The 11,092-nt window shown below is 58.1% G+C and overlaps 1 protein-coding gene across 1 annotated transcript in view; it reads left to right on the top strand.

The window, feature by feature from the left end:
* The window catches only part of MYRF (myelin regulatory factor), a 67,588-nt gene that overhangs the window by 20,924 nt on the left and 35,572 nt on the right, over nt 1–11,092 (top strand). Inside the window, exons 3-5 of the mRNA XM_035889676.1 lie at nt 1,338–1,425; nt 2,235–2,561; nt 6,636–6,697. Of these exons, the coding sequence (XP_035745569.1) occupies nt 1,338–1,425; nt 2,235–2,561; nt 6,636–6,697 (477 nt within the window). The remainder of the gene's footprint in view (nt 1–1,337; nt 1,426–2,234; nt 2,562–6,635; nt 6,698–11,092) is intronic.

The following is an 11,092-nucleotide window of genomic DNA, read 5'->3' as shown; positions in this document are numbered from 1 at the left end:
GGTGTTGCGGTTGTGCTGTTGACCTTGCCCCAGCGCATGGTCTGTGGCGGGGGGGGAGGTGGGGGTCAGGGTCTGCTCCTGGGCAAGGGAGGTTGTGCTTCAACGTGGAGCCGTGGGGTCCTTCAGGAAGGGACGTCTTGGTTATCTGAGCTCGGGGAGGTGGGGGGAGCCCAGCCTTCTCTTCCACTTTCTTGGCAGTGTCTTTGGCACCGAGGGCTGGCACCCACCCCAGAGGGCTGCAGACTCCCACTTGAGAGGGACAGATAAAGAAAGCACTTTCTGTCAACAAAACCTGGCCCAGCTTCCCCAGAACAGGAGAGGGGAGGAGGAGCCCTCCGGGAGAAAGCAGAGGGAAGTCCACCCTGCTGGAGAGGAGAGGGCGGAGGACTCCTGCGGGGTCGGGAGCTGGTCCAGAGCTGTTGTGGAAGCAGCAGAGAAATTCCAGCGTGTTCTGCAAAGTGGAGGCGAAGGTCCAGAGGGAAGGAAACCAGTTTTCCCGGAGCACCCCCCGAGCCCACGCTTACAGCCCTGCCCCTGCAGGGATCGCTCTCTCCTGCGGCCCCTTCGCTGGCAACACTCTCACGGGCCACGTCAGCACCGGGCTGGTGGTGGTGGTGGTTGGGCAAGACCTGGCTCGTGTGCTCTACCAAGCCGTGTGCCCCTCTCTGGGCAACCTGTTCCAGGGTTTCACCACCCTCACTGGAAAAAATTTCTTCCTTAGGTCCAGTCTAAACCTACCCTGCTTCAATTTAAAACCATCCCCCCTTGTCCTGTTCCAGCTGGCCCTACTAAAAAGCTTGTCCCCCCCTTTCCTCTGGGCCCCCTTGAAGCCCTGACCGGCCGCACTCAGCTCTGCCCGCAGCCTTCTCTTCTCCAGGCTGAACACCCCCAACTCTCCCAGCCTGGTCTCCTAGCAGAGGGGCTCCAGCCCTCGGATCATTTTAGTAGCCCTCCTCTGGCCCCGCTCCAACAGTTCCGTGTCCTTCTTGTGCTTCATAGCTCAGGCCTGGCCCCGTGATCTCCCTTCTCCCACGTGTCCTGACTCTGCGCCTGGGAAGCCCCCGTGGCCCACAGTCCCCAGCATGGCTTGCAAACCCCACCCATGTGTCCAACTTCCCCCGTAGCATCACCACCCTGGCTTGTCCCATGTGCCCCGTTGTACATTGGGATGCAGATGGGTATGGACAGACGGCCGCCCTCAAACTGAAGGCTCTGCTGATCTTCTCAGATCACTTTTCTTGACTCTGCAAAGGTCTGGTGGTGTTTCTGACCTGCAAAGCCCAGGTCTTTTCATGTCCTTCTCGCGGCTCATGCTTCCACCTCCTCTCCCCTCGCAGGCCACGACATTAATGGAGCTCTGGAACCATCTAACATCGACACTAGCATCCTGGAAGAGTACATCAGCAAGGAGGACTCACCAGATATGTAAGTGCTTTCCTTGCTCCGCAGCAGGAACGGCGTTCCCTCTTGTTTTCTGCGGAGACATGTCGAGCAATTCCCAGCCCTGCAATTTGAGGAATCATTTAGAAATCGCTGCCCACCCTGGACGCGCCTCTGTCCCTCCTAGAGTCCTCCTTTTATTGCTCTCTGCTCCTTTACTAATTTCCAGTTCTTCTTCTGGGCTTCTTGCTTTTTGAATTTCTTGCTTTTGAATTTCCCCAGTCTCTTCCGTCCCCATTCTTCCTCCTCCTGAAAGCACCGCAGAAGTCTTCTCCTTAATTTCAGCAACGGGCAAGCAAGCGCTGGGAGCTCGGTGTGAAAGAGGAAATCCCCAGAACAACACAAGTGTGGAGAAGGGAAAGGGTGTCCCCGTGCGCGCCGGTGGTGGCAAAGAGGGGGACGCCAGACCTGGGGAGCAGCCAAGGGCCGCGGGGTGGGAGCGGGGTCGCTGCAGCTGAGCTGGGCGAAGCCGTAGGCTGAAGCACGGGGAGCAGATCCTGCTGCCTCCTGCTGTCCCCACAAGCGTTGAGGTTGGTGTCCTGGGCACTTCTGGCCTTTACAGCTCCGCAGGTGGATTTTGCACCCTCGGGGTTGCATCAGTCCCACCGACCCAGGGGACAGCCCTGCCTCCCTGTACGCTCCTGCTGGTGCCACCACAGTGCTGCCTGGTTTGCTATTTTCTGGGTGTCCCAGAGCACCCGAGTGGCTCCGTCCCCATGGCTGGGGAGGGAAGGGTGGGCAGAAAGCACCCTCTACCTGTCCCTCTGCTGAGGTTGTCCCCTTCTCTCTCTCAGCTGCTTCCCTGACATCCCTGCTTCAGCCAGCTATGCACACCCCCAGCCCTCCAGCTCAACCACCATCAACGCGCCTCTTGCCGGCTCCATCACCAATGTGACCAACCCCGCTTCCAGCGGTTCCCTTCACCTTCCTCCCCCCGGCAGCCAGATCCCAATCCGGCATGGTCCTCTTCTGGCCAACCCTTGTGGACCCGGCTATGGTGCTCACCTCAACTGCAATAACAACAATGGCATGGTGGTGCCCAAGGGCTACCTTGGCGGCCACTGCCTAAACAACGTGGTCCCTCCAATCAAATCAGAGCCCAAGGCCTCCTACGCACCTGGGTAAGTGGGGTTGGGGTTGCCAGACAAAGGCGAATGGTGGGACAAGTGCTCCTCCAGGCTGGTGGGGCCTGGAGGGTTGGTGTGGTTTGTCCCAGGGTGCCTTAACTGCTGGCAGCGTCTGTCTGGATCAAGCCCTTGCTTCACAGGGCAATGTTTTTTTTAACAGGGATAGGTCCTGAAGTTTCCTGAAAGGTTGCTTGGTAGATCTTGTCTGTGTGCATTGAGTTAGAGAGGATCAGTGACGTCCCCCATGTCTGCAGGTGGTGGTAGAGCCGTCGGCTCTGGGTGACCAGGATATCCGTGCTGCACGTGATGGGAGAATATCATGGCATTGTATTTTTTTTTAAGAAGGGAGAGACACCGGATAAGTTTGAACAAGACAAAATTCAGTCTCCAGGATGTTCCCATGGCTATCCCGGGGGAAGATGTCAACTAAGTTGGGCAGAGAGCTGTACATCTCTTGGCCTGATGTTGTAGATGCTCTACTCAGGAGAAGGGAAAGGTGGCGGCCGAGGCAGGTTTGTCCTCCTTCGCAATGAGCTCTGGATGCAGACCTGGTGAAGGGGAAGAGGATGACCGGGTTTTAGTATTGCTGAGGGACTCAATCAGACAGAGCCCTGGGAGGAGAAAAGATGTGGGTCCCCCTCTCAGGGGTGGCCTTGCCTGGAATGGGCGGGAAGGGAACGAGCCTGGCAGGCTGGGAGAGCACCGCAACATGGCAGCGGCCATCTGCAGTGGCCAAAGGGGCCAGGTAGAGGACGTTTTGGCAGGCATGGCACGCCGAGAGGGTACGGCCCTACAGTGGTGTCTGGGATAGGAGCTGGCATGCATAAAGCTTTGCCACCTGGAGACCCAAAGGGAAGAATGTGTCTGGTCTCTTCCTCTTCATGCACCTCTCTCGTCCATGCTGCTTTCCCCCAGGCACAGGGGAGTGAAACGAGCAGGAGATCCGAAGCTGGACAGATGAAAATCAAAGTGTATGGCAGCATATTCATGATCTGGAGCCCTTGGCAGTTGGCAACAGTCATACCACGAGGAGCCGTGCTGTGGTCCAACCTGTCTGTAGCACAGGTGATGGGTGGAGTACTGTGTCCAGTTCTGGGCTCCCCAGTTCAAGAAAGATGAGGAACTCCTGGAGAGAGTCCAGGGGAGAGCAACAAGGATGATAAAGGGACTGGAGCATCTCCCCTACGAGGAAAGGCTGAGGGAGCTGGGCTTGTTCAGCCTGGAGAAGAGAAGGCTGAGAGGGGATCTCATCAACACCTACAAATATCTCAAGGGTGGGGGTCACAAGGACAGAGCCAGACTCTTCCCAGTGGTGCCCAGCGCCAGGACAAGGGGCCATGGGCACAAACTGAAGCAGAAGAGGTTCCAGTTGAACGGGAGGAAGAACTTGTTGACTTTGAGGGTGACGGAGCCCTGGCCCAGGCTGCCCAGGGGGGCTGTGGAGTCTCCTTCTCTGGAGATCTTCAACCCCCGCCTGGATGCTGTCCTGTGCCCCCTGCTCTGGGTAAGCCTGCTTGAGCAGGGGGGTTGGACTAGATGACCTCCCGAGGTCCCTTCCAATGCTTGCCATTCTGTGATTCTGTGGTCCTGATGCGCTCTCTGTGTAGCCAGTCTGGACAGGGCGCTGGGCCATCTTGTCTGGGCTGTGCTCTTACTTAGAAAGGTTGGACCAGATGATCCTTGAGGTCCCTTCCAACCTGGGATTCTACGATTGAATCTCTGGGCCTTCTCCAGTGGAGGTGGTGGATGTAAGGGACAAAGAGGCCAGGATGGCACCAAGACCACTCATCTCTACAAGCCCCCATCTGGCTTTTCTCCCTCTGCCTTGTGCCCTCTAGTGTTGCCTGCAAGTACGGCGTGGCCATTCCCAGATTTGGAAGCCTCCGGCACACTGAACCAATGATTCGGCCCTAATATAGCACCGTTGGGATGACTGTGGCCCTCTGGATGAGCTTGGAAAGCTCTTCCAGAAAGAGACGAGCTAACCAAAACCTGCCCTTACGTTATTCCCAGACCGGGGAGTTCTCCCTTGCTGTGTACCCAGGAGGCTTCGTGCAGCTTAGGGGGAACCGTGCCCAAAAGCATGACGTGATGCCTTGTCTTGTCCCTTCCTTCTGCATGCGTCTGGCGTTCTCCGGGATGTGCGAGGTCATGAGTAAGGATAGCAGCTTGCTATTGGAGGTGGAGACCTTGGTTTGGATGTGGATGAACCAGGTCAGCTTTGATGGCAGCATTTCTTCAGCATCCCAGAATGACTCATCCCTGTCGTACTGGGCTTTTCACGGAGGAGCAACGTCTCACCCTCTGGATACCAACAAACCCTTCCCTTGGACTGGGCACATCCACGCTACCTCCCTGCATGAACTCTACAGTGTCCGCCTTTCTGCTGCAAGGTCTTTTCCAACCTCCAGGATTCCCTGAAATGTCCTGGGTCTTTCGGGTTTTGGCCCAAGCTTGGCTTGCTGAGGTGCAAATGCTGGTAAAGTCATAGGAAATACAGTACGAAGTCATGGCCAGCGTGGCAAGGAGCCTGGAGACGAGGCTGATGATAAGATGCTGCAGACCAAGCGTAGGAAGGGAGTGGTGGGAAGGTGCTACAAGTGAAGGTGGAGGATGAGGGAGGTATGGGGAGGGCTCTTTGGTGGGGTTACCCTACCTCGTCCCTCTCCAGCTGCTGCTGAAGGACCCATTTACAGGGTCTCGGACTCCTCTGGCGCAGGAAGGTCCCGGTGGGTGTCCTGGTTTGTAGCTGTAGGTGTGGGTGCCCTCAGGAGCAGAGCTTCAGGGAGGCACATGGCGCTGTGGACTGCGCCTTTCATGGTCCTTGTCTGCTTTTTGGCCAGCTCTCATCCAAGAAGCACCGGTTTGGCTGGGATTATTTTGCAGCCACAAGGCTGATGCTGTAAGATGGGGGCATGGAAAAGGATCCGCGTTGAAAATCCGCTTGTGCTGAGGAACGGGGTGTCAGGAGATGGGGAGGAGAACAGCCGTGTTTGTCTTAGATGGGGCAGGCTCTGCCCAGGCGCTGGGTTGCTGGAACCTCCGGGGGCTTGCTGAGGCCGTGTCGCCGGCGACGGAGCGGATACGAATGGGCAGACGCGATGTCTCCCTGCCAAGGATCTCTCCAGCCTTAGCCAAGGCTAAGGTGAAGCGAGCCTTTCCCTAGAGCGCAGGCAAGGACTGCTCCAGCCACCGGGGCCACCGTCTCCCTTGCTCACCTCTGCTGCAGCTTTGGCTTGTAGTGGCCACGGCTCAGTCAAGCTGGGAGCGGGGCCTCGACTTTTTCCGTGCACTTGATCTCCAGAACGTTGCTGGAGAAGAACCGGCGTCTGAGTCGGGCAAGTCCCGTACTCGTGCACCAGGGTGGTGGAGATTTTACCCCAACCTGAAGATGTGTGAGGCCCAAGCTTCTGCTGCAGTGGGATGCGCCTTGGGGAGGGGCTGTGGAAAGGAAAAAGAAAAATCGGCTCGAATGGATTTCCATGGAGATGCCTTGGAAATGGCCGAGGAGCCCAGCTGCCTGGAGTCTGCACTGGGAAAACGGGCAAGGATGTGAGAGCGAACCGGCTCGCTGCGGGATGTCCGCGCTGCCCCCCGCCCGACGTCCCCCGTCCCACCGCCCCTGAGCCGTGGGTGAGCTCGGGGAGGCAGCTGGGGGCTCCCCCCTTTCGCTGGGTGGCGTTTTGCAGCCAGGGGCAAGTCCTGGTGATGCTGGGGTAGCACTGGGGTGGTACAGCCAGCAGCTGTGGTGGTGCTCAGGTTCGTACAGGTCGCGGGGCAGAACCCACCCCGTTGGTCCCTGGGGAGCAGCTCCCTTTCTGCTTGGCTGCTGGGAAGCGCAGGCCAACGAAATCCCTTGTCCCTGCTCCGGAGGTCCAGGGAGGCACCGTGGGGAGCGGGGTGGCAGCGCCGGCTCCTCGGCTGGATGCGCTCGGGGCGACGGGGATCGGCCCGCAGGCGCAGCTGGGATTTCCAGCCTGGAGACTGCTTGGATCCAACTGGACCTATCGGTTGTGCTGGAAGCCGGTTTAAAATGACCTTCCCTTCTCTTTCCCCATTGCTCTGCAGCACTTTACCTGATTCTCCGCCGGATTCCGGGTCGGAAGCCTACTCCCCTCAGCAGGTGAATGGTAAGTGCTGGGAAGAGAGGGAACGGGAGGCAAAAATAATAATCCAAACCCCAAACCCAACATCCTCCCCCTCTTTGTTCCGTGAAAGTGGTTGGCTCTGAAATCTTTATCAGCCGGGAGAAAACAGGCGGCTGCAATACGTGGGGAGATTATCAGTCAGTAAATATCCCTCGACTTTCGCCTATTGTTCCGTTGCCAGTCTTTGCAAGGGGGGAGAGGGAACGGGAGAGGGAACGGGAGAGGAGGCAAGGTGGGAATCCACTTACACGGGGAGAGAGCGGCGGCGGCGGGGGCTTGTCCCCGGGCAGGGTGGGATGCGGAGCCTGCGAGCCTCCTTGCCCGGCCCTCCGCCTCGGCTGAGCGAAAGGCAAGGCGTGTGACATGGAGCCCGGCTCGGGGAGACAGAAATGAACCCGCCGTTCAGCAGTAAGTTCCTTCCCAGCCCTTCCCTCCCCTCCAGTGGGGGTGGGGGGCCAGCCGATCCTGGGGGTCTTCTGCTCCCCTGGCAAAGGGCAGAAAGAGCTGGGTCCCCCCGGGTGCAGGCAGGGTCGCTGCCAGGCCCTTCTGGCTCCCCCTGGGGAAGCCACCAAGCGTTATTTGGTTCCTCTGGTGACCTTCACGGCTCTTGGGTGGAAGAACCTCCTTGGTGAGGAAGGAAGGTTGCTCCTGGTCTCCCTTCCCCCTCGGCGGCGGCAGCACCCTCTTCCCCAGGCTCCAGCCCAGTCCCCACCAGGAACAGCGCCTGCTCTTTTTTTTTTTTTTTGATGGAAGAGGTCAAGAGTTCTGTTTATCTTGCTAAAAAAAATCCCTGGAATTCCTCCTGGCCCTTCCTTAAATATAACAAAGAGGCCGGGTTGCTCACCACGGGGAGAGCTGCCTTGACGCGCTGGCAGAGCAGCAGCACCTCTGCTTGGGGAGGCGAGGAGGCTCCGGAGAGCTCCGGCAAAGCAGCCCCTTTCCTCGCGTGGGAAGGATTGGATTCCCGGAGCTGGGAGCACCGAGCGTGGGTCCTGCATTTGGCAAATGCATCCGCCCCTGACCGCCCCCCCCCGTGGCCGTTGCGACGTGCTGTGGGGCACGCTGGAGATGCCGTGTGTGCCGCCGGGGCGTGCGCCCGGACACTCGTGCGTGGGTTGTCCCTTGAAAGCTGGCACGGGGTCTCCCAGCTTGTACCCGAGCCGCCCGCGCCGAGGCTGACCGTGCCGCGACGTTTCACTTAAGGCGTTGTAAGGACGCGTTTCTGGCAGCGTTCCGCAGGGGAGGACGCGAGGCTCCTCTCCCAGCCCTGACCCAACTGTCCTTCTGCGCGGGCTTGGTCTCCGAGGGCTGGTGGGGCTGGTGGAAGCCATATCCACCAACTGGGCTGAGCGGTGCCAAAGTTGAATATGAGGAAGAACTTCTTCACTCTGAGGGTGGCAGAGCACTGGAACAGGCTGCCCAGGGAGGTTGTGGAGTCTCCTTCTCTGGAGATATTCAAAGCCCGCCTGGATGAAGTCCTGTGTAGCATGCTCTAGGTGAGCCTGCTTTAGCAGGGGGGTTGGACTAGATGATCTCCTGAGGTCCCTTCCAACCCTTACGATTCTGTGATTCTGTGAAAGCGGTGCCCGGCCGGTTGGGCCGTTGAGCCGTGCTAATCTTTGCTCCAGGTTACGTGGGTGGAAGTTGGGTGCTTGTCAGGATGGCAGGAGCAGAGCTGGGTAAGGAGGGGGATGTTGTGCCCGGTACCATCGCCAACCGGCTGGAAAGCAGAGTGATACGCTATCCCGGGGATGTCAGCCCCGGCCATTGCACGAAAGCAAGGCTGCTCTTCCATCCTCATCTCCAAATGCTTGAGGATGGAGACGTCCCCTCCTCCCCACAGCCCTGGAGCTTGGCTGGGCTGTCCCTGGGACGGCTCCAGAAGGCAGGCTGGCCTGGGAGCACGGGCGGAGGAATCCCATCCAATCCGTGCTGGAAAAGGGCACCGAGAGACCGTGGCGGGTGGCAGAAAGCCCTGATGGGAGCGGGACGGGTGACTGGGTGGAAGCAGCCCTGCCCCGCAGCCTTCGGTAGGAGGGCTCAGCGGAAATACATTTCACTTTTCCAGACCTTGCGACGGGAGGAGCTTTCCGATTCCTGGTGGAGCGCTTTGGCCTCATTAGTCAACTGCGGGCTGGTTGTTCTGCGACCAAAGTCCACCCAGCCCGATGTCTGGCTGAAGGCTGGCTGGTGGCACTGGCGAGCAGCCTGGCAAAGGCAGCAGCAGACGTCTTCCCCGCTGTCCCCCTCCGTCTCCCCAGAGCCTGTAGCAAGCTTGAATCATAGAATCATAGCAAGTTTTGGGTTGGAAGGGACCCCCAGAGGTCACCCAGCCCAACTCCCCTGCAGGAGCAGGGACACCTTGAACCACATCAGGTTGCTCACAGCCCCGGCCAACCTGGCCTGGAATGGTCCCAGGGATGGGGCCTCCACCCCCTCTCTGGGCAACCCCTGCCAGTGTCTTGGACAGCCCCTGGGTGTGTTTTCTCCCTCCTACAATTTGCTGGTCCTCAGATGGCCGCAGCGGGGTGCAAAGCAGCTTTGCCTTGCGCTTAAACCACCTGCAAAGTCACTGTCCCATCCCACCCCTTGGTTTTCCTTATACCCCAGGGCCAAGTGCCCCAGGAGCCCATCCCTCATTTCTGCAGGGACCTTGGTACCCTCTGGGGACCCCTGGAGGTGCTGGCTGATGCAGACATTAATGTGGACACCCCTCCGGCCATCCGGCAAAGGCGGTAAAATCAGATGAGCTTTGTCCCGTTGAAGAACAGCTCGGCGGAGGCTTGGTTTGGGGGGGCTGGGGACCAGGCTGTGCGTATCCCACAGGCAGGGAAGCCCAGCGAAGAGCTCCCGTTCGGAGGAGATCTAACTGAGGTCTTCTGGTTTAATGCCAGGAGGGGAGGGAAGGCGATGGCTGTTCGTGGACAGTGGTTTCCAGAGTTGCGTTCGTAGTTCCCTGGAGCTCCAGGCAACTTCAAAAGAGCCTAAAAAATTATTTAAAGTCAGCGAGTTTGTATGTTCCGTTAGAGCAAGCCTGAGCTTCTTAAGGGACTGCATTCCCACGGGAAAACTTCGAGGGCTGCATATGGAAACGCCTGAAATTCACTGGTGCTGGAGTGAATTTCTCCTGTCCCCCACGCTGCAGGAGCAACGTGGCACGGGAGCAAGGAGCCTTGCTTTCCCACGTGTGTTTTTCCCTCTGTGGATTTCTACCAGTGCCACGGATGTAAGCAGGGATGGCGAATGAGAAGAGAGAATTTGGAAGGCAGACCCTTCGTGTAAAGCTTTGCACTCCTAAGAACCGTGGTCTTGTTTTGAGCTTTCAGTTGGACAGGTCTTGGTGCGTGGTCACCTTGGGGCAGGTATGACGTGGCCGTTCTTGCTCAGGAACAAGTGTCACCCGTCTCCCAGGCAGGGCCAAAGGGGCTGCCCCTGCCTTAGCAGAACTGGTGATTCCAGGTGGATACCGGGATCCCATGCTATGATTCCATAAGCATCAGAACGGGCTGCCCAGGGAAGGGGTCGAGTCCCCACCCCTGGGGGGATTTAACAGCCGGGCAGAGGCGGTGCTGAGGGCCGGGGTTTGGGGGTGGGATGGCAGGGGTAGGGGAACGGTTGGACTTGATTGATCTTAAAGGGCTTCTCCAACCTAAACAATTCCATGATTCCATGACTTTCATGTAGGAGAAATGCCAAATGTCCACACGAGGCCTCTGTTACCTGCTCCTCCAGGAGCTGCCTGTTCATGCCTCAAATCCCCACTCATCTGTACCCCGGGGCGTTCACTCACATTTTCCTGGGAGATTTTCATGGGAAAATTGGCAAATTCTTTCAGGCCACGTTTTTCTCAGCGTGACCTCTTCAGCGTGCGCCGCTCTGAAAAGCTGCTCCTGTGATTGTTCTTGTGGTTCTCCTGTGTTTTTTCACTGCTATCCCTCGCTTGCAGCGGTGGAAGGGGGCGATTTTGCTGAAGAAGGATGTTCCAGGTGAAAAGCTTCTTCTCTTTGCAGGTTTTTTCCTCCTCTTTACAGTTGCTGCGGTGAGAATAGAGAAGCGGGAATAGGAGATCATAGAATCATGGAATGGTTTGGGTGGGAAGGGACCCCCAGAGGTCACCCAGCCCAACCCCCTGCAGGAGCAGGGACACCTTGAACCACATCAGGTTGCTCACAGCCCCGGCCAACCTGGCCTGGAATGTTCCCAGGGATGGGGCCTTCACCCCCTCTCGGGGCAACCCCTGCCAGGGTTTCACCACCCTCACGGCAAAGAATTTCTGCCTTAGATCCAGTCTGCCTAAGGTCCAAAAAGACTGCACTGTCAAGGATTTTGGTAATTTAAAATCTAATTGGCTGTTCTGCAAATGTATTTTAATTTTCA

Source organism: Egretta garzetta, unplaced genomic scaffold (genome assembly GCF_000687185.1).
Source record: "Egretta garzetta isolate BGI_Z169 unplaced genomic scaffold, ASM68718v1 scaffold300, whole genome shotgun sequence".
Classification (NCBI taxonomy): Eukaryota; Metazoa; Chordata; class Aves; order Pelecaniformes; family Ardeidae; genus Egretta; species Egretta garzetta.
The sequence above is the reverse complement of the archived record's forward strand: the minus strand, read 5'-3'. Positions and strand labels throughout refer to the sequence as shown.